General features: G+C 52.3%; 5 protein-coding genes across 5 annotated transcripts; 2 read left to right on the forward strand and 3 right to left on the reverse strand.

Annotated features, from left to right (window-relative positions):
• Window positions 1-917: 917 nt before the first annotated feature.
• On the reverse strand, window positions 918-8,771 carry BU25DRAFT_384913 (uncharacterized protein). Its single transcript, XM_033704346.1, has 4 exons — window positions 8,450-8,771; window positions 6,089-8,399; window positions 1,513-6,039; window positions 918-1,463 (listed from the first exon to the last, which is right to left on the reverse strand). Exons 1-4 carry the CDS (start codon window positions 8,679-8,681, stop codon window positions 1,046-1,048), a joined length of 7,488 nt encoding a protein of 2,495 aa, XP_033565734.1. The 5' UTR covers window positions 8,682-8,771; the 3' UTR covers window positions 918-1,045.
• A 142-nt stretch (window positions 8,772-8,913) lies between these two features.
• On the forward strand, window positions 8,914-13,357 carry BU25DRAFT_384916 (AAA-domain-containing protein). The gene is made up of 7 exons (XM_033704347.1): window positions 8,914-9,256; window positions 9,310-9,553; window positions 9,602-10,185; window positions 10,210-10,290; window positions 10,707-11,020; window positions 11,068-12,922; window positions 12,974-13,357. Exons 1-7 carry the CDS (start codon window positions 9,158-9,160, stop codon window positions 13,304-13,306), a joined length of 3,510 nt encoding a protein of 1,169 aa, XP_033565735.1. The 5' UTR covers window positions 8,914-9,157; the 3' UTR covers window positions 13,307-13,357.
• Window positions 13,358-14,901: 1,544 nt separating this feature from the next.
• Window positions 14,902-15,578, reverse strand: BU25DRAFT_454987 (uncharacterized protein; the record flags this gene model as incomplete). Its single annotated transcript, XM_033709914.1, has 3 exons — window positions 14,902-14,986; window positions 15,040-15,192; window positions 15,250-15,578. The coding sequence occupies 3 exons, from the start codon at window positions 15,576-15,578 to the stop codon at window positions 14,902-14,904; spliced, it is 567 nt and encodes a 188-aa protein (XP_033565736.1).
• A 2,208-nt stretch (window positions 15,579-17,786) lies between these two features.
• BU25DRAFT_190813 (uncharacterized protein) lies at window positions 17,787-18,585 on the reverse strand. The gene is made up of 2 exons (XM_033701000.1): window positions 17,852-18,585; window positions 17,787-17,804 (listed from the first exon to the last, which is right to left on the reverse strand). The coding sequence occupies exon 1, from the start codon at window positions 18,343-18,345 to the stop codon at window positions 17,854-17,856; it is 492 nt and encodes a 163-aa protein (XP_033565737.1). The 5' UTR covers window positions 18,346-18,585; the 3' UTR covers window positions 17,787-17,804; window positions 17,852-17,853.
• A 126-nt stretch (window positions 18,586-18,711) lies between these two features.
• On the forward strand, window positions 18,712-22,299 carry BU25DRAFT_407204 (uncharacterized protein). The gene is made up of 6 exons (XM_033705475.1): window positions 18,712-18,848; window positions 18,912-20,306; window positions 20,351-20,753; window positions 20,800-21,885; window positions 21,938-22,099; window positions 22,158-22,299. The coding sequence occupies exons 1-6, from the start codon at window positions 18,798-18,800 to the stop codon at window positions 22,256-22,258; spliced, it is 3,198 nt and encodes a 1,065-aa protein (XP_033565738.1). The 5' UTR covers window positions 18,712-18,797; the 3' UTR covers window positions 22,259-22,299.
• Window positions 22,300-22,344: the final 45 nt, after the last annotated feature.

Genomic DNA, 22,344 nt, shown 5'->3' on the forward strand with positions numbered 1-22,344 from the left:
TTCTCCAACCTCAACTCCGTCCAAATATCATTCGTCCACAATCGATATGAGCGCTGCAATAACACACAGCATATCGATGCCGCCCTGTTCTCAGCTGCTTTCCTAACCATAACCTCACCTCGCTTTGCCATGCCACTTTCACCACGCCAACACATCACCAACTCCTCTTTCAGCACAGCCTGTGCTCCCCTCACGACTTTCACCACCCTTCCATTCGTCCTTCCACTCCTCAAAGCCAACACCTACAACCCTGATCCCTACCCGCCACTTCATCATGATCCACTTTCGACGCATCCATAAGCCATCTTACCACCCATGAACATAGTGCATCGATCATCCCATCAGGGTATGTGAAAGATGATGCGCTGTACGATTGGAGGAGACTGTGGAGCCAGGCTTCCGGTGGGCGTTGCGAGGGACGAACGTTGTGTTGTGCGTCTCTGGGATGGGTTATGGGTGCATGAGGTGGCTTGTGGGTTTGTTTCGTGTATCTTGGGAATTCAGCTGGGAGTTAGAATGTCCTGTGAACGGAGATTGGGGTGTTGTGGTGTTGGGTGAGATATGACTGTCAGGCAAGTTGAAGAAACCTGCCGATCTTGACCTAGGAGAATATTGCGGCTGGCTGTAGCTTGGGAGTGGTATTTTTGAGAAGGTTATCGATTTTGAGAGTAGTTCAGCGCGTTGCGCAGGTTGTATGATCTCTTTCAGTTGGTATGACGTGGGCTTCTCCCGAAAGTTCATTACGTATCAAATCCCACTAGAGATTAATCCTGACGACCGGCATGTCACATCAAATGTTCCTGGGATTTAGACACCGGATACCGATCGAGAGGATGGCATTGTTGCGTTTCGATGTAGCAAACAAGATTCATAAACTTGTTCATTCAGATCGCGTCTGAAGAAGAAATAGACAGTGCATTTTGGGTGTAAGATTATTATACATAATTAAGACCAAGATGGTGATAGTAGAAATGGATGCACCGCTGAGTGCCGTTCCAGCTCACATTATGCAGAACGAGGTGTAAAACCTAACTGTGCGCAGCAACTACTCACCATCCTCAAACGTCTCAGAGAAGTTGATCAGCGATGTGAACTTCTCCGGCTCCTCCTTCACCCCCAATTCCTTCCGCACCTCCTCGTCAGCAAGCCATGAGATAGGCACCAGAGCCATGGAGCCCTGCTTGTTCTTCACCAGCTTTGTCTTCTCCCGCGTTGGTAGGGGCTTCGATGGCATGCGGATGGTCGATTTGCCAGCTGTAATGCCGTTGGTGCGCTTGTGTCGATGCTCGAAGATGTCGACATCGATAGTGCGTAGCGCAGCGAAGTGGTAAATGTGCACTTGCTTCTCTTGGCCGTATCGTCGACTTCGTGCGATGGCCTGGGTCATAGCCGAGTCATACTTGTATTGACTCTCGACGAGCAAGGGCGAAATGAAAATTATGTGATTCGCGTTGGTAAGGTTGCTGTATGTGGTTAGTACGGTCGATGACAAGTAATACTTGGTGGACTTACACTCCTGCAGCGGTCTCGCTAGTCAAGTTGAGCAAGAGGACCTTCGGACGGTCTTCTAGATCCTCATTCGCGCTGGCTTTGAACTCTTCGATAATCTTGGCCGCTTGGCGGGAGTTGCAGCCGCTTGGTGTGTAATACGGAACGTCGTGATATTCAAGAACCCCACCTAGCATCGCTATCGTTTCGTCGTTTGGCGCAAAGACGAGGCCTTGATCGCCACTTGGAAGTTTTGTGATCAGCTTTGCGATATTGTTCATCTTCCAGCCAAAGCTGTGCCCAGCCACCTTCTCCCTAGTCGAGCCTAGATCAGTGGCTTTGATCAAGTTAACGGCTTGAACGGTACAACTACACCCAGGCACGACGCAGTTCTCGTCGTCGCCACGCGCCAGGATGCAGGGTTCGCAGGTGAGGTGACCGCACTGTGAGGCCAGATACATCTCGGAGACGGTGGCTTCTCCCTGACACACCTCAGCATCGCATTTGATCGGTTCCCCCGAGCCTTCGCACAGCGGCTGCAGGAGTTGTTGAACGGTTGTGATGAAGCGTTCCGACCTTGTTCGCAATGCGAGCTCGACACAGGATTCGCGCAGGTGCGACATGATTGTCTTAGCCTCTTTGATCTTTTTCTCTTTCGGAACTTCCTTCAGCTCTTCCAATCCTCCAGAGGTAGGATCCGCTTCCGCGCTCTTCAGCAGGCGTCTTGCATTCATCGTTGCATCGCCATCACCAAGCCAGGTGTTCTTCTTGATATCTTGCACAAAGCTAGCGTACAGCTTTGGAACGGTGTTCTCCTCCTTTTCTGCCTTCTTCGGATCAGTAGGCTTGAGGCCCTTGAAGCCAGTGCGCTTGTGCCCTTCGAATGCGCGCATCAGTCGCAAAATCTCGTCTTGGGTCTCACGACGCTGCTCTGATCGTTTTTGGACGAGCGTCTCCAGACCTGACTCCCCTTCACTAGTCTCGTAGAGCAGGGCTGCTTTCAGCAGAGCGTCTTCTGCGGTCTTGGAATTATTCAGGCTGGCGTTCAGTCTGCTGGTTCTATCGGAGTCGGCTTTGTTCCTGAGCCTCTTGACTTGCATTCGCTGAGAGATTAAATGCTGTGATAGTTCCAGGTATACTGCGTGGTGTGCGACGTCAAGATCGACTGCTCGTAGTTCCTCATGACAGGGAATGTGCTCCAGCGAAGCTTCGTTCTGTCTGACGAAAAGGTCCAAGAACTCTTGCGCCCGCTCATGCCGAGCCTGGTGCCATTGACGTGACATGACTTCAGTCTTGGATAAGAAGCGTTCCACAGCAGTCTGATCATCGACCAGAAAGTCTTCCAATGGAGTCAGTTTGCCAGACCCTACTGCAAACCTGCCTAACCTGACGCCGAGGAAAGATGCAATGTTGTCGATGTCTGTAAAGTTCGCCAAGGCAGGGGTTCCAGAGAGGATCCAGCGTTTGTGGGCAGCAATCTTCTTGACGCTAATTGCGGTGAACATATTCCTGATCTTCTTGTAATCGTTGAGGTAGTGGTACTCGTCGACCACGATACGGTTGAATCGAAACATATGCAGAAGAGGCACAATCTTGCTATTCGAGTCCGACGACTTCCGCTTCAGCGAAGGCTTAGGCTTGCTGCTCTTTTTCTGACCACCAGCAGCTTGCATGGCCTCGTACGACTGATAGTTGCTACCGTGTTGCAATCTCAGTGGTAGTGTCGCCTGAAACTCAGGTTGTTGCAAACGTTGCTCGAGGAGGCCTCGTGTGGCTTGCTTGAAGTCGGATAGATCCATGCTCTGAAGCTTCGAGACTTGACTTGGTAGCTCTCTGCTTACGCCATCCATCCATGCATCAAATGCTCGACAACTTGAATTGGCGGGCTCAGGCATAGCCGTTGCCCATGCTAATTCCGAGATGTAATCGTCGTCCGAGAGGACAGTCCAGGATACAACGACCACTCGACTTTGCTGTAGATCATCGACGGTGAGACGCTTGAGCTCCGCAAAATCTCTGATGATGCGGACGTCAAATTCTCCGTATTGCTCATCGCCTAGGAAGAGCTCTAGTTCTGTCTGCCACTGTATGGCGATATGTGGTGGACACACGATGAGCGTAGCAGCAGTGTTGATAAGTTGCGGCAACTGTTCAGTAGCTGATCGATTCTCGTCGAGTATCATTTTGGGCGAGAACTCTTCGAATTCGCTCTGTATTAACGCAATAGTTGTGACCGTCTTGCCAAAGGATGGCAAATCTGCGAGGACACCACCCCGGACCTCGATCGATGTCTGGGCAAGAGCTTCTGCTCTCCATCCAAGACCAGGGTCCACGGCTTCTTCGATCTCGGTGATGATTAGCGAGGCGCCGGTCTCCTGAGCTCGCATCCAAGCTAGAGATCGCGGTTGGGCTCCACGTAACTTATTCTTGAGGCGTAGTGGTCCCGAGTAAGGGGTATCGGCTGCGTTGCTACGCAAATGGAATTTGGGAAATCGCACGGCCCCTACGTCTGCATGATCAGTCAAGAGTCTCCAGGCAGTGCTTATAGACTCGCTGCTGTCCATAGATCGAGCGAGTCGTCCTCTTGCACGATGCGCCAGCGAGAAGATGTTGATGCCAATTTCGATATGCGTCTGGTTTTTGTTGACCGTTGGCTGTACATGGAACACCGGACATCGAGTTTTGATTCCACGCTCGAACGTAGCCGCTGCCTTGCGGTCTTCGTGTGGCGTAGCCTTTCCTGCATTATCCACGCTCCACAAGAGATCAGGGTAAGCCGGGGCACACGCGCAACAGCTGTGAGCGTCGACTTCGATTGATTGCCAGTCTCCCAGCGAAGGTGCGGTTCTGACCTGCTCTAGAGCCCAAGAAAATTCGGAAAACTTCTGAATCGGCAGTTGTTCGGGGACGCGTACATCAAGTACAGTCACCGCGTTGGTGCACTCGTCTTTGAGACCAGTAAGAGGCGTTCCAGGCATCAGCACGCTCGCTGTAGGAGCAAGCAACGATGTTGCCAGTTTCGTTGACACAGCCATCCACGATCCGGTACGCACTGCGTCGATGACGTGTTCTTCGTCTTCATCGCTCATCTGCCATGGTCGCCAGGCTGAATTCAATCGTGCAACGATGATTCGCGACTCGCCCCACTGCTTCCTGCTACAATCACGGCTGAAGACGAAACTGTCCTCCCTTGCCTCACCGATGGGATTTGGGTCAAGGAACAAATAGAGCACGGGCTCAGCAGACCTCTTGTACAGGCTGAATTCGGCAGTTCCGCATTGTGGTAAATGCTGATAATCACCGTCGAGAAGTTTGGTGTCTTCGCCGTTGCTGTGCACGTGGATTTGCGCCGGTACAGTCTCCGTCTGATGATCTGGCAGACCAAGGCGATTTCTCCAAGACTTTGAGCGCTCAGTAGACCCACGAATATGCAAGGAATGTTCCTGGTTGGACGGGACGAACCATTCCCACTCAACGTCCAAGAGTGAATCATCAATAACGGCGCGTGCGACCGGGGTCTCAAGCGCTTTGCGTACGTTAGAGTTGCCGGATACTTCGGGCGAACAATCAACGAATAGTAGCCATTGCGCTTTGTCTCCGACTGAGAGCTCCATCCTTGCATCGTTGGAACGGTACACGACCTTCCACGCATTATCGCACCGCACGAAGTCACTCAGGCTGAACTGTCGCGAGCCAATGTCTACTTCGATGATCCTCTTGACGTACGCATTGTTGTTGTTGCTCTCCTCTTGCAATTGAGAGACGAATCTGTTCAGGTTTGGGACGTCCCTCAATTGTAGGCGTGAGGGTAGTCGTGCTTTCCAAAATCTCTCAAACTCGTTCGGTGTCTGTTTTCGAACATCTTTCGGGATACTGTCAACATATTGGTGCCTTGGGTTCGATGCGCACAAGGAGCAAGCAGTGTGTCCGCACCCTGAACAGATTTTAATGACCATCTCGGATATCTGCTGATCACCCTCACAATGGCACAGCCGTGAGGCAAGCCTTGCTTCATCGAGGAGCTGTACAATATCAAGGTCTTCAGGATCTGTCGGATGAGGCTTGTGCTCCGCCATTGCACTGGCTCGAACAAGACGGTTTTGCGTTGGAGGCTTCGTTTGGGAACTCGAGTCCAGGGCGTCTGCAGAAGTGTCTGTTCGGAATGCCTTGTAACCGTGAATGATCGCCGAAATAAGGGATGCTCCGATGACAGTTGTAGACATTGCGTTTCCTGCAAGGTCCTGGCATTCCCTTTGAGTCTCGCCCGCGAAGTGGAGTTTGTCAAGGGGCATGCCTTGCAGCACCAGAGTTTGACTGCCATTCAATGCGTCTTGACGGTTGCTGCCAAAATCGCAGCCGCCTGGAGTAATGCAAGGCATCAGACCCATACCCGCCTTGAAGCGGTCGACATTCTGGCTTACGTCCCAAATTTTCATCTTGTACATGGAATCATGGCCCTCCTGTGCAGCCTGTAGGTGAGCAACATCTATGGCGTCGTAAACCCTTGACGATTGAGAGTCATACCACCTGCGATTGGCGTAGTCGGGTGGGCTGTGGGCTGTCAGTCCTGAGGTTATGTGTGTCGGACTTCGCCACTTACTGTAGAGTTCCATTCTCGCTCCATTGTGTGATCGGACGCCGAGTTCCTAGCCCTTGTTCGGAGCGGATCTGATCGTACCTCAATTTGCAGAGGCTCCAGTCTGGTTCAGAGGACATTGTAGAGTGGTCAATCACGCTGACTGGTAGGTCGACAAGGAAGGCTTCGTAGGGACTGCTACACTGACGCTGGAGCTTTTCCATGGTTGACTGCCACTGTGTGACAGCCTCGCTGACGTTTTGGCCGTATAATTTGCGGTTAATAGCAATCATGTACATCCTTTCGCGAGTCTGTGGCAGATAGTAGTTCTTGGTGTCGCAATACACCCAAGCGGCCTCGTAGCCAATTCTTGACCACCTAGAAACTACGTCGTTCCAAAGGTTCTTGTCGCTCCTGACATTCTCCAACAGAACGATACTGGGCTGGAAGCGCTTGACGTAGTAATAGATCGCCCTCCAGGTATCGCCGGTCTCGCCTTGATCGTCTACAGTCTTCTTCCTGCTATTCAAAGAAGACAGATCTTTGCACACGAATCCAGCAATGAGAATGTCTAAAAGGCCTGGAATTGGCTCTTCTGCACCATAGGCTGTGGTTGCTGTCGTAGCAGCTTCGTCACCTAGTTGTCGAACGTCTCGGAAGAGGATGGGTGGGTGAAAGTTGCGTTCAATGTATGCTTGTTTGGTTGCATCGATTTCGGCGCTGAAATGGTGCTTGACGTGCAAAGGTATCTCGCCCGTTGAGTCGAGCGCTTCTGACAACATCTGCAGAAAAAGAAGCGGAGACTCTGTGCCTGAGCACATCGTGGCGACGTTAATCGGTCGCCCTTCCAGCTTTCGTATCGCGTCACACAGGCCAAGCCCTACGGCCCTGGATGCCATGTCTGCAGTGATATCGTGGATGTCGTTCAACGGCGGAAGGCTAAGATCGATGCCTTTTCCCTGCTTTGGAGCTGATGTCGAACTAGGTTGTGACCTTCGTCGCGATGTAGTCGCCAATTCTGGTTCGATGTCTTCTTCGTCTCCATCTTCATCCGCCGATGTCTCAGCAGCTGCATCGAATTCTTCGGCATCGTCGACTTCGCTTTCTTCATCATCATCGACTTCGCTTTCTTCATCTGCTTCAGGGTTCCACATCTCCTCATCATCATCATCCTCCTCTTCAGGCTCCTGGTCGGAAACATCGCTGGGAATGAGTTCGACATACGAAGGTCTGCCACGGCTGCGGCGTGGGCGTGATGTCTGTGTATCTGCTGCGGGGACGCGACGTCGCGGTGGGTCTATAACCTCAGCGTCCGAGTCCTCTATGTCCGACAACAAGGCATGCACTGTATCCATGTCCCCTGCCTCGGACTCAACGATTGCATGAGGAGACAGTGGTGCAACATTGTTACTCTCAGTGATGAGTTGCAAATCAGCTGATTCTTCATCTTCCATTTCAACATCGACGATGGGTAGATCAGTCCCTTCTTCAGCTGAATCATCCGGAGTAGCTTCTTGTGCAGCGTGACGCAAAGTTGCAGTATTGTTACGTATGGAAGTCCTCCGAGAGCCGCGTACTAGGCCACTATTGAGAAGTGCTGCCACACGCTTTGATGTTGTCCTGTTGTCGTCCTGCCCATCCTTCGTGATCACAGTATGGGAGGGGCGAGTGCTTGTTATGCTCTTGCGCTTGGAGCCATCATGACCGGGCTCCTGGCCTTTGGTGGACGTGATCTGCTCAGGTGTGATCGACGCCTGTTCGGCGTCGCTTTCGAAAGGGGTCGCGGTTGTGGCGGTGCTCTGTCTGTTAGTTCTTCTTGAGCGAGAGGGTAGAGTAGTCCTTGGAGGCGCAGGCGAGGAAGCATGGCGAGAGACTTCGTTCGTTGGTCCACGGAGCTCGTTGTCATCCACAACCTCTTGATCAGCTGTAATAGCCGCGTGCTGTTCAGGCTCCGACGTAGGTGTTCCCAGGAAGGATCGGGTCTGCGTGATGAGCTTCCGCTTGGTGGAAGCACCACATGGCTTCTTCCATTTGATGCAAGGCTCGCATGAAGCCTTACCATCTTCGTACCAACAATTGGTAAGACCCCTCCTCTTGCATTGCGGACATCGTGCTTCGGCTTTGGCCATTTCTGCAGCGGTCGCTGGCCTGCACTTGTACTTCTCTTTAGTACAGCGCTTACAGATCTCAGATCCGACTTCGTACACGCACGTGTACGCATAATTGCCGCCGCGTCTGCGGCAGACGTAACAGCAGTCTGCCGGTACTGGGTCCTCGTGGGATAGCGTTGCTGTGTCAGTTGACCTTTGTATGACCGGAGAAGGGTTGGAGCTTTCTGGTCATGATACATCAGCTTCGGAAACACATTTCGCGGGAATGGCTTACCTTGGATATGTGCTGAGCTGCCTCTCGACTGTGCTGCGTTCCTTCTTGCGCTTTCTTCTCTCACTGGTGTACCTGTGTCCGAATGTTCGACAGCTCGGCGCTTTCGTGGAATGACCACGCGTGGCCAGAATCGTATTCCATTCTTTTCTGCTTCAGGACCCGTACTACTCGTGGGTCGCACGCGTTTGCATGAGGATCGGCGTAACGATGTCTGGATCGGATCAAGATCCATTTTGCGCAATTGACGATTGAGACACTGTGGTTTTCAATTGCGTAGGGTGATGGAGGTGAAGTTGCGTGCTGTCGCAGCTAGCTAGTGGAGGTGTTTGTCGGGTGGCTGGTTTACGCGACGCGTCTGGGTACGCGCTTAAGCGAACGGTCACATGCTGCCAATGCAGCAACCCCGCAACTTTGCAACTCCAAATGTGGATGACGAGCAAACAGTGAAACTAGGAATAGCAGGGCATGTGTCGAGCATTGCATGTATAAGCAAGAGTGGGGTGGTGGTTGTTTAGAAAGCAAGCGGAAGTGCTACCGCGATAGGAAAGGCGCATGCCTAACAAGGTAACTGCAACCTGTATACGAAGGTACACGCACGCTCAATAGCAAGTGTGGCTGGTCAATCACCTTGACTCTCTCCAGCCGTATACAAGAGCTCACCAGACCGTTGCGAGAGCTTTTCAAGTCGAACTGAAACTCTCGCCAACCATGTCTAACAACAACGTCTTTGAAGATCTCAGTGGGATCTCAACCTCGTCCTTCAGCAACCCATACCAAGCGTTGATAGCAGCCTGCGAAGATGATCCAGTATGTCGAAAGCCGAAAGATGTGATCAGTATCCCAACTGACGATCAATGAAGGCGCAAATCCAGAAAAAGTACGCTCTTCATCGAGCAACAAGAAATTCCCAACAAAAAGCCAAGATGCTAGACGTCAGTTTCCCAGGAGTCAACATCGACCCCATCCTGCTCAGGTTGAGCGACCCAACCATCGAACCTGGCTACGTAGATCCAAGACATTGTCTCGTCTTCTGGGGCCGCCCTACGCAGAAGGTCAAAGATCTTATTCAACGAGTCCAGCAAGAGCTGTTGGCTGTTGCGCCGAGTAAGGGAGTCGACTACTTTCCTGCTTCAAGTGGCTGACTTGGGGTAGACCTATGGCTCATGCCTCGGGACTGCCAACACATCACTGCTTTAGAAGTCACACACTCCAAGACAGTAGAGGAAATCCAGAAGCTGGTTGAACAGATGCGCGACAAAGCACCGGCGATCACCGACTATACTTCCCAACACCGTGTGCGACTCATCAAACCAACAATCGGCTACGACGCTTCAGCTCTCGCATTGAGCTTTGTGCCTGCTGCCGGTGAAGGACTTCGTTCTGGTCGAACCCTAGAGGATGACAAGTTCACATACCATCACCTCCGCCACGATCTGTTCGATCTCTGCAAAGACACTGGCGTCACAGTCGACTCAAGATACGTCGTGCCTTCAAGTCATCTGACGATCGGCCGTTTCATCAATACCAAAGATCTCGCTGATGACCAGGGCTCGCCAGACCCTGCAAAGATAGCCACATTCATCAGGAAGATTGAGGAGATCAACAGCTGGCTGGAGAAGGAGTTTTGGCCAGAGCACAACGATGGCCAGGTTCCTGACGGAGGCGAGTTCAATCTTGGAGAAGAGACAGGGTTGGACTATCGCATGGGAACATTATGGTACGGAGGTGGCGAGTCTGTCCATCGCGGAAAGGGCTTCTAGGTACGAGTGATGGGAAGACGGGTGTGGATTGTGGCAGCCTGGCAAGCGGGGGTGGCTACGTACCTCAAATACTATAAACTGGTCATCTCTGATGTATGATCATGGTCACACGTCTGTAAGATCCTGCTCTCAGGTAATTGCGGTGGCATTATTGTCCTCGAGGGGGATGTAGAGAATGACGTGTGGCGCTCTTTTGCGGGGAGACGGAGGTGATGTGGCACTCCGCTTGGGCCGGGGTGCTCAGCCATCGCCGAAGCTCCACCCTATGGAACAGCTCTGACACAGCAACACCCTCACTTCTTGAAGCCAGCTTTGCAAACGTGTACGTGTCTTGGATACCTCCAGGCTTCAGTTTCTATATCTTGATCTGGGGACACGCCCTCCACCTCTTTCCTTAACGACACGACACCAACTGCGTTAGTGGGGCAGAACGTCTAGTGCTGCTGCCTTTCTCTGTCGCATACGTACACGGCTACCTCCAGAACTTATAACTAGAGTGCACCTCCTTCTCCAGTACTGAGACAAGCAGCATGTTCAACCGCGACAGACCCTCAGGTCTTTCTGGAAGCTCTCCAAGGCCTCCACCACGCAACGACGGCTACGGGCAACCTCCACCACAACAATCTCGACAACCCCCACCACAGCCTGGCTACGACACGAGGATGGGAGGCTACGATGATCGCCAACAGCCGGGCTATGGCGCCCCTCAACAGCGCATGCCTGAACGAAAACCTCCAGGTGGCGGTGGATCTGCTAGACAATTGCGACCCATTAAGAGCCCTGGAGGCAACGCATACGCCTTTGGCAACTTGTATGTATAACGAACTTCATTTTGTAGCTTTGATTGATTTCATGAAGGGTCGCAGTCTCACCCCAAGATTTCCCACCAATGCCCGACGGCAGCGACATCTACATCCTCGTGAACGGCAACTATGTTTTGTCTGCGAGACCTACACAAGGCTGCCAGCCTGGCGAGATCGGTCTAACGGATGCGCAGAGAACTTGGGCCGGAATCACGCTTGGTCCTCAAGATATGGTTGCTGTACAGCCCTACGATGCCTTCAGTCAGGGCGGTGGGCAGTCATACTTGGGCGGCGTTGAAGTAGAGGTTGGCTTTGCTGCCAGGAAGACAACAGACACTCCGTATGATCAAGACGAGCTTGCGACGCAGTTCAAGAAGAACTTCGAGAACCAGATACTTGCGCCTGGGCAGCAGCTTCTGTTGGACGTCAAGAACGTTCCTCTGCGCATGTCGATACGGACAGTGCAGCTCGTGGATCTCTCCATGGAGAAGTCAGATACTTCTGCTCCTCCATTGACAGACACCAGGGCTCGAGGTATCCTCACCAGGCACACCCAAGTTGACTTCTTCAAGGATGCCCGAACAGACATTAAGCTGAAGGCGTCAAACAGGCGACCTGCTGCCAACTCAATTATTCAACCAGGGTTCAAGTTCGAAGATATGGGCATCGGTGGCTTGGATACAGAGTTCAGCGCCATCTTCCGAAGAGCTTTTGCATCTCGAATCTTCCCTCCTGGTCTGGTGGATAAGCTGGGTATTCAGCACGTCCGAGGTATCCTCCTCTACGGTCCTCCGGGAACCGGAAAGACTTTGATTGCGCGTCAGATTGGGAAGATGCTGAATGCCAGAGAACCCAAGGTCATCAACGGTCCTGAAGTATTGAACAAGTACGTGGGTCAGTCTGAGGAGAACATTCGTAAGCTCTTCGCCGATGCCGAGAAAGAGTACAAGGAGAAGGGCGATGAGAGTGGTCTGCACATCATCATTTTCGACGAACTTGATGCTGTGTGCAAGCAGAGAGGTTCCAGTGGTGGCGGTACCGGTGTGGGCGACAGCGTTGTCAACCAGTTGCTCTCGAAACTGGATGGTGTCGACCAGCTGAACAATATTCTGCTCATCGGTATGACCAACCGAATGGACATGATTGATGAAGCGCTTCTGCGAGCTGGTCGTCTTGAAGTGCACATGGAAATTTCGCTACCAGACGAGTCGGGACGAGCACAGATTCTCAAGATTCACACCACCAAGATGCGCAAGAACGACGTGCTTGAATCGGACGTCAATGTTGAAGAGCTGGCTAAGCTTACCAAGAACTTCTCAGGTGCTGAACTCAACGGTCTGGTAAAGGCAGCGTCTTCGTTCGCTTTCAGTCGACACATCAAGGTTGGCACAATGGCAGCCATCAACCCTGACGTTGAGAACATGAAAGTCAACAGACAAGATTTCCTACAGGCGCTGGAAGAAGTCAAGCCACTCTTCGGTGCTGCTGAAGAAGAGCTTGGAAAGCGCATCCGTGGTGGTGTCATTCACTACTCGCCATTCATCAAGGACATCTTGGATGAGGGGCGCTTGTACATCAATCAAGTTAGGAAACCAGATTCGACACCTGTTCTCTCCGTCGCGCTGCATGGCCCGCCTGGAAGTGGTAAGACAGCGATGGCCGCGAGAATGGCCATTGACTCTGGTTTTCCATTCATTAAGCTCGTGTCACCCGAGGACATGGTAGGCTTTAGCGAGATGCAGAAGGTACAGCAGCTCGACAAGACCTTCCGAGACGCGTACAAGAGTACACTCAGCGTCATTGTGATCGACAACATTGAAATGCTGGTTGATTGGGTGCCGATTGGACCACGATTCAGCAACACTGTTTTGGTTGCGCTGAAGGTCTTGTTGGAGAAGCAGCCACCCAAGGTAAGCCAGCAACGATTGGATTCAAACACTGCAGCTGCTAACCGCGACCAGGATCGTCGCCTACTCATCTTCGCAACGACAACCGAGCGTTCGGTACTCACTCAGCTCGATCTCTTTAGTCGCTTCGACGCCGAGATCGCGGTGCCGAACGTCAACACACAACCCGAGCTCGCACACATCCTCCGGGAGTCTGGTGCGTTCTCGGACCGCGACCAACAACGTGCCATCAGCGAGATCCAAGAGATCACTGGCAGCACAGAGATTGGCGTCGGCATCAAGAAGATCCTCACGGGTATTGAGACGGCCAAGCAGGATCAGGATGTGCCTGGCCGCTTTGCGAGGGTCATGTCGAGGGCTATTGCCGCGAACAGGGGATCATCGTAGCTTTAGACCTTTGTCGCGTTGTAGACAACCACAATATAAGCCTCAAGACTCAAAACTTCACGACCTGTCCAAGGCCTTAATCCCTCTACTGCTGTTAGTCTTCGAAGATAAACGTCACGCCACTGGTGGGTGTGGGCTCGCTCACCCTTGATTCTCTGCTTCCGCCGCCAACTGTCAATGTCAGACAACTTTTTGATAACCTCACATTGACACCTCCACCGCTCCACGTCACCGTTACACCGCCCGTCACACCCCCGTAAGTCGTGGCTTCCGAACCGTAGGGAACCATAGTTCGGCGCGCGCAAGCAGTCCAACCCGTAAGACAATACAATGTCACCTCGGAACCACCGGTCATGATTCCAGCTTCGTGTACAGATAATCTGGCGGTGAGTGTAGTACTTGGGCCTCAATGCTTGGATCATCCCGAACCTTCAGCACCCTAGAGGCTGTTGTGGAAGCGAGGTGCAGGAGGTTACACGGGCCGGGATGCTTATGTTTTACTGCATCAGAAGGGAGGGGCTGGAATAGAGGGATGGCGAGTGAGCGTGAGATGCCTTGCAGACGTCTCGCTACGTGAAACTTTGTTTTATGTTGTGCCTGGCATCGGGGGCTATAGAGTGTTTGGGGAAAGAGCCGCGATGGCGGGTCCTTTGGTTGTAAGATCGATGAGCGCGGTGTTGTGTTTGCATTTGCATTTGATGAGTACATCGTGTTAGGGTAAGCCAGTCGACGAGTACGGTTCAAGAGATTAAGGACTGCAAGAACGTTCAGATAGCGACTCTATGTAGAACGTAAAGTCACCTGACCATCCTACACCCACCCAGGCGCAAGTATTGACCCACTTCCAAGGCCGGCCGACCGAGGCACATTACATGAGACTACATGGGAACCGGTTAGGCGCTGATGTGAGGCACATGGTAGTTCACGCCGTAGTGGAGCCAGAACGTTCACATTACGCGTGTATATCGCGCCCCTTGCTGGGACGCTAGGCGAGTACCTGCGTACCAACGATACCGTCTGAGAGGCTATGTAGGCCGTTACATCGACAGAGAGTAAGAATTATGTGGCCGTGCGAACGCTCAACCCATGACGCCAGCCCTAGTGAAGCAGAAAACGAGCCCAGAGGTCACCAAGCCACACCTCCCTCACACCCTCTTCCTGCAGCTACGCAGCTAACGACCAGACACGCACCGGCTCACAGGAAGCGTTCAGCTGCTCGACCAGGCTTATGGAGCATGCTCGCAGCAAACTGCCGCTATTCGCTCGCTAGAAACCAGCTCGCGCCTGGCGCTGCAGCGGCCCGTACCGAATCACATAGTATGGGCCTAAAAAGCAACATAGTGGTGTGCGCTAAAGCAGGGGTAGAGCGGAGAGAGCGGAGATGGTGAACGACAACCGTCCAGTGCTCATAACAGAATGCGCGGAACAAGCTATTGTAGAAGTCAAAAAGTGGGAATATGTGACAGGATGTGTCTGGGAATCGTGAAATGACACTGTGCCGCCGACAACTTTTGTGCTTTGTATGGAGAACCGAAATATGTATGTACGAGAGTCATCAACAGTGCCGCGTTGTGCGGCGGTTTTAAGGAAGGGAGCTAGTAGTCGACAGGTGCTGGGTATCGTCTTTGAGCAGCTCGGTATTGGTCCGGGTATTTTCTTGCTGCGCGGTCGTTGAGTGAACTGCTTCGATATCAGTATTGAGCAAATGAAAAAGTATGATGAAGATCGCTCACTCAACGCGCTTCTGCGTCCACTGCAGATCTTTCTGCACCTCTTTCGCTGCCCGCATACCAGATGCGAAGCTCGCTTGTGCGCCAGCTAATCTTCGCTGAGCCAATGCTTGCAGTTCGAGCAGTTCGCGGTGCTTGGCGTTCAATTCTCCGGATCTGTGTATTCATTAGAAAATTTTGTCGTTCACCAGATCCGCCGGACATCAAACTCACGTTTGTGCTTGCTTTGCCAAACTTCGATCTAACGGCAGAGGGTCAAATGATCCGTTCAAGCGGTTGCCCATGTAGTCAAGTAGATCCACACTGGCGGCGCCGCTGCTCGAGTCATAGTCGCTGTGGCTGCCGGCATATTGACTGGAACTTGCGGAAACTTCGTAGGAAGGCACGCCTGAAGTCGTTGTGCTGTCTGGGGCTTCTGGTGGCGATGCTGATATGCGACCGTAATGTTGTTGAGGTGGGTAGTAGTAACCGGGCTTCTGTGGAACGCTGATAGGGTACGATGTGGAGGGATAAGACGGGTAGTAGGCATGTGTGGTAGACATGATGGCGGCGTAATGTGATGGTGCTACGGTGAGGTGGAACGCTTGTGGAAGATGATAAAGTGTGGAAGATGGTTGGCTCGGGTGCTCAAGTGCGTTTGTAGGTATAGCTGATTTGAGGTGCTCAAACGACTTGCACTTGGGGAGACAAGTGAATGATGGGTCTAGAATGTGCGACTGAAAGAGAATCAGAAAATAAACCCGCTTTCCTTGCATAATGGCCTCCTTTTATACTTACTATCCGACCCTGTTGGTCAACGGGACATGGTCTTGAGCCCTCATGCCAGCTCATGCTTTGTGACCCCACCCGTGTGGTGATGGAGGTGCATATTCTTACGTCCACTGAGGTTCTTTGCCGGTGAAGCCGGTTGTGGAGCGTCATTTAGACTGGGCTGGAATGATCCTCCAGGCCGCAGACCAGAGCCGATCATGATGCCGCGGCGGGACGTTGAGTTCATGGTGAAGTCAATTGGCTGAAGAGGAAGACTAGTGCGGAAAATGCTCAGCCAGTATCAACAGAAAACTTTCATGGGGCGAACTGGCGTGTGATGGCAAAGGGAGCCGTTGCTCGAAGAGCGGCATCAACCCGCCGGTAAGGGTAGCAGGGCATAGTAAGCGCAGCAGACGCGAACGCCAGTGTCACGGCACAAGCTGCGCCTGCGGAATGCTGTATGTGCATGGGTAGTCTGCCTGATGGACAAGCTAAGCGTTGTCATGTTGATGCGTTGGCTCGACAGCACGCCAACGCCTTCGAGCATGTAATCTGGAAGAGGCATGTGGAGTAGCAACATTTCCGGCTTAGGCAAGGAGACCGATAGTGGGGTCCAGTTCGCCTGAAAATTCGAGGGACTGCGCGTGCCGGATGTGCAACCTCAGGAGCGGACGACATGTTGCGCCTGGAGTCGTGGTCATGGAAAGACGTCGAGAAATGTTTTGGTCCAGCGAGTGCCCCGCTGCCATTCTGCCCCTCCATTTGCCCAGTGCGTCATTCGCTGGGCAGCAATTGGGACGGGGGCAAGTTGCAATCAATTGGCTACACTGGCGAGTACAACGCCTCGATGCAGGTTGAACTTGGCGCTTCGATCGCTGAACGATATTAATCCCTGTCCTGCGTTACCATCGCACGACGCTTCACTAGGCTTTTATACGCGTTCCAATTGCATCAACGAAAACAACATTAGTGGCGTTGAACGGTACTTGTTTAGCTCCATGTGACCGTCAGTCGACGCAGTCCCCTGGCATGCACTGAACCGTTCTTTGCTCTAAGACGATTGCCCCGACCCTTGCCTCATTGGTAGAGATGACACTCAGCACGGTATCGTCGATTACATGTATTGCGTATCCTGCTCTGTGACTGCTCTCAGACCCAAAGTAATACTCAGTATAGTGTTGACCGAGAACATGTATAGAACCATTGCTTCGGCATCGATACGGGTGCTTTCGAGCCGATCCGGTGTCACAGCTGTCACCAGAAGCCATGTGAGCTGCACATGGTAAGCCACATGAGCCATTGTCGTACCAATGGTTGAAATGGAACCACTGAATTTTTCCAACGGTAATTCATGGCGGTCGTTCTAGCAAATGCACGCAGGAACTACGCGCCGATCGAGCTGTGCGAGGCTGATGCATCTGTGCTACAGATGTGTTTCCGGGATGATGGAGATCACAGAAAACCAAATGCATGCGGTCAGCCAGTGAACAATATCCCGAGACTTCGGCGACCAAGGCGTGGGCTGTAAAGCTGATACTCGCCTAGGCTCTCTGAATGTGGATAAGGTTGCTTCTTGACAGCGGAAACGATTGGGGCTGCGACCGTCTGTGGAAGTACGTTGAGAATTCCGGATCTATCTCTACAAGTACCAACGCATGCTCGATCTGTGGCATTACCGAGAGTCGGCTTTGTTGATGAATATTGCAACCGGCATGACTACTATCTTCGATCCGGAATATCACAGTGGTACTTCTGTCGTTCAAATATACCGAGTAACCGGCACCTCGGTCGCAGATCTGTATTAAATCTTCCGTCAACCTCCACGATGCTCAACGTCAGATCCTCACTTTACTGTGAGGAAGGGGCTCTCAATGCCCTCACGCTTAGAAGTACAACTGGGATCGAACCCGTCGAGCACAGGTTGTTGCAGGACTGTCGTTACTGCCATTTTTGGGCTGTAACCTGGGATGTAGAACGGTAGCAATGCTATCTTGGGATTTCCTCACTCCTTGGTGAACCTTCTGAATGTCAGCACTTGTGGGCGACAGTACTCCATGGAAGTTACCTTCAAGTTCGGCTCGAGAGCAGTTTTCCCCACGGATCTTCGACGAAACTGGGCAGGAAGTAGGCTGTATCTCCGTCGGCGTTCTTGACTCCAAACCGGAGAGCGTTCAATTCAGCTCGAGGTATGGATGGTCCACCGAATGAGATCAATTCAGATGCTGAAGGGCCCGCTTGAGTTGTTCCGTCCTGGCGAACAGGTGCAGCATTAGGAGGCTTTTCTGGGAGTGCTTGACCACGAGCTAGGAAGCTTGCAAGTCCACTGGCTGGTGGCGGTGCTTTTGCAAGGGGAGCAGCACTGAGAGGCTCTTCACCACTTGGGTTTTCGTTGCTTGAAGCTTTGGTCCGCACTCCTAGTTCGGTCGAGTTCGCACCGCTGGCACTGTACTCATCTTTGGCTGGTGAGTGTGCTTGGTCGAACTTTCGCTTTTTAGTGCCGCCAAATGACGAGAAGCCCATCATGGCTGCCATTTCGTCATTCTCGTCAAAGTCCTCCATCGTGGGCCCTTCAACTGGCTTCACCGGATGTTGTTGGTACGGTGAAGGAAGATAATGTGGAGCTCGAAAGATGTTCTGTGATGGGCAACGCTAGTCGACGAATGAGCGCCCTGACCCACCAGCAAGGGTACCGCGCTCGCGACTTTGAAAGTCAAGCATTGCTCTGCGCGACAGGCATGTGCCTGCTTGAGCTTTCAATAAAATGGATATGATTCAAATCGTTCGGAAATTAGTCTGTCATGACAAGGAGTGTATATGAAACAACTTTTACAAAATGGAAAAGAAGGTGGCTGAGGCGGGATTGACGTCAGTTGTCAGCCTTGACATGTGCTCAGCACGATCGCGTCTAGTTCGACTGGGCTTCACAGCAGCGCCGCATTGGACTTCGTCCTTCAACCTACCCACCATGTCCGAAGCAGCAATCTAGGCCCTGATAGCACCGAGACATCACGATGACTGAGTCTCTACAGACTCCAGCGGAGCGCCGCTACCTGCGGCCTAGTGTAAGCGCCATACATGCTTGAAGGAGCACTCTCAATAGACAATGAGCTCACGCCTTGCCGTAGCTACGTTCGGTGACGATGATACAACCGAAGACTGGCGAGCGTGTCAGAAGAAACTTTACCCTTCGGCGATCCTCTCACCGCAATACCGAATCTTCCGAATTCCTGCTTGCGCCTGGCCAGTTCGATCCAGCACGACATGAGGAGATGGGAAAGTTTGAGAGGCTTTGGGAGGACTTCAAGTTTCGACTACGACAAGCCTACGCATACGCGACCTCCCCGACCGGTATTGGCATACTGAAGTGCTCGCTCGCATATATATTGGGTTCTTTGGCTACCTTTGTTCCCCAAATCGCTGGGTTGCTCGGCAAGAACGATGGAAAGCACATGGTCGCTACAGTTACGGTCTACTTCCATCCTGCGCGCTCAGCTGGTAGCATGATCGAAGCTGTCATATTGGCGTTCGCCGCCTTCATGTACGCTGCTTTCGTGTCCTTCTCCAGCATGGCCGTATCTGCCTGGTTTGGACACCAGCATCTACTTGTCGTTGGGCATGCCATTGTCCTCGTTGTATTCTGTGGAGCTGGCCTAGGCCTTGTGGGTTGGACCAAGCACAAGTTGGGCAATCCGCTGGTCAACGTGGCCTGCTCTTTGACATCACTTGCGTTGATCACGGTGCTGACTAAAGAAGGGGCTGTACAGAATGCAACCTTTTCGTACGTCAAGATTTGGCAAGTGCTAAAGATGGTTATCATGGGGTGTACGGCATCAGCAGCAGTGGCTCTTCTGGTACGACCGACATCAGCGCGAACCGAATACCGAGATACGTTCATCCAGTCTACTGATGCAATGGCTGAGAACCTTAATGCCATCGCCCGCAGCTTTCTCTCTGGCGCCGAGCAGGACTTGAGGAACGAGTCTTTCGTCAAAGCTTCGAATAAAAGCCAGTCGGCATACAAAACACTCGTAAAGAATCTGGGAGAAGCCAAGTTCGAACACTATGTACTTGGCACTGAAGAGGAATACAAGATCAGTGCTCGGCTCGTCAAGTGCCTCGAGAAGCTGATTCAGAGCATCGGTGGCTTAAGGAGTGCGGCAGAGACGCAGTTCACACTGCTCGCCCAGTCAAACACGAGCGTTGGCACGCCACTAGACGGTATGCCTGCAAACGGCATAGTCACTTCGTCCATCTTCTCTGAGAACAACTTGTCGCAAAGTCCACCTCAGCTACTCTCCCCAAGTCTTAGTCACACAGAAAGACGCACAAGCATCCTTGCTTCTATCGATGAACTTCCTGAGCCTACCACAGGCGAACCGTCCGTGCAACCTTCAGCCGATGCTTCAGACGACGAGTCCAGTAATCGCGACTACTCTTCCAGACTACCTGGCTTCGTGCAATCCAACCTCACACCTGCAGACATGTTCTCTGTCTTCATTGCACACTTGGGGCCGCCCATGGTAAGATCTCATTCCTAGAATCAGGCAGACTACTGATTCAACAGAAATCTCTGACGTACACACTACGCGAAGTGCTCTCAGAGCTCCCGTTTGGACCAGGGCCGGATTACGACATGACTATCAACGAACACTTCCGACACAGTCTTGTGGACGCAAAGGCGCTTTTTTCCAACGCTAAACGTGAAGCACTCGATGTCGTCTATAAGACCAAGATACCCACCAAGACCGGATCAGCAGCCATCGCTGCTGACTTTGAAGAGGTGGCTGCAAGCTGCGGATATTTCAGTTCTTCACTGGAAGACTTTGCCGAAGACATGGTAATCTTTTTGGATGTACTGGAAGAATTGAAGACAAACGTCAATCTCTACCCGCGTCGCAGAAGTTGGAGGTGGCTCAGGTTTTGGCAGAGAGGGCGCAAGAGCAAGCGCTCAGATAGCGACGATTCTGGTACGGACCTGCTATACCATCTAGACCAAACACTAACAGCATACAGAGAACTCGAGCTTGATCGACGAAGGCACGAATCAGACGCCAGGTGGCTCACATGAGATCCACAACCCGATCTACCGCAGGTCCACACGCGGCGATCCTTACAAGTCCGAGAAAGAACAACCACTATCGTACCGCACCTGGGTTGCCCTGTCAGTTTTCAGAAGAGATGATTTGAAGTATGCTGTCAAAGTCGGCATCGGTGCTGTTTTGTACGCCATGTGGTCATTTATCAAGCCAACACGCGAGCTGTACGGGCATTGGCGCGGCGAGTGGGGTCTCTTGTCCTACATGTTGGTGTGCTCCATGACCATTGGCGCATCTAACACAACTGGCTTCCAGCGATTCTTCGGTACCTGCCTTGGAGCTGGCTATGCCATCATTGCTTGGATCGTGGCTGACGAAAGCCCCTACTTGCTCGGTTTCTTTGGCTGGCTTGTCTCCCTGCTTTGCTTTTACATCATTGTTGGCAAAGGCAAGGGGCCCATGGGTCGGTTCATCTTGCTTACCTACAATCTGTCAGCTCTGTACGCCTACTCACTGTCGGTCAAAGACGAGGACGAAGACGACAGCGACGAAGGTGGTATTTCCCCTGAGATCTGGGAGATTGTGCTGCACCGTGTCGTAGCCGTCATGGTTGGATGCATCTGGGGTATCGTGGTCACTAGGCTCATCTGGCCCATCTCTGCACGACGGAAGTTGAAGAAGGGTACCTCCCTGCTATGGCTCAAGATGGGGTTGATCTGGAAGCGCGGTCCGCTCAAGACAATCCTGGAAGCCAACTTGGGCGACACCCACAAACCGTACTCTTACATGAGTGAGCGGGAGGAGTTTGAGTTACGTCGCTTCCTGAACCATCTAGAAACGCTCTGTACCGCTGCAACATTCGAGTTCGAGCTCAGAGGCCCGTTCCCTGCTAAGAGCTTCAAGGTCATCCTAGGTGCAACGAGTCGCATACTGGATAGCATGCACGCTATGAATGTCATCATACTGAAGGATCTCAAGGCGTCTGAAGGAGAAAAGGAAGTGCTCAAGTACACAAAGAAGGAATGGACCGAACTCAGTTGGCGAATTAGTCATTTGTTCTCTGGTAAGTCAACCCACTACATATGCACTACGCTGTAATGACTGACCGATTGCAGTCATGGCATCCTCCATGAAGTTGGCGTACCCGCTGAACGATGTCCTGCCGAACGTTGAGCACACCAGAGACCGATTGCTTGCGAAGGTGTTCGAGTTCAGGCAGACTGGGCTTGGCAAGGTCATAGCCAAGGATGAGGACTACGAGCTGTTGTATGCTTATGGTGAGTCCCCCCATTGTCGTGCCTGCAGACTGAGACATTGTACTGACGTACCACACAGCTTTGGTGACTGGACAGCTGGCGCATGACCTTGGTATCATTGGGCAGGAGATCGAAAAGTTGTATGGCGTACTGAGTGAAGAAGACCTTAAGTTGCAGTAGAAAGGAGAAGATATGAATGCATTCTTACCATAACACCTCAAGAACAGTTTCCTGCTTGCTTTCATCGTGAGTTAGGAGTGTACCTA

Source organism: Macroventuria anomochaeta (genome assembly GCF_010093625.1).
Source record: "Macroventuria anomochaeta strain CBS 525.71 unplaced genomic scaffold BU25scaffold_4, whole genome shotgun sequence".
NCBI classification, from domain to species: Eukaryota; Fungi; Ascomycota; class Dothideomycetes; order Pleosporales; family Didymellaceae; genus Macroventuria; species Macroventuria anomochaeta.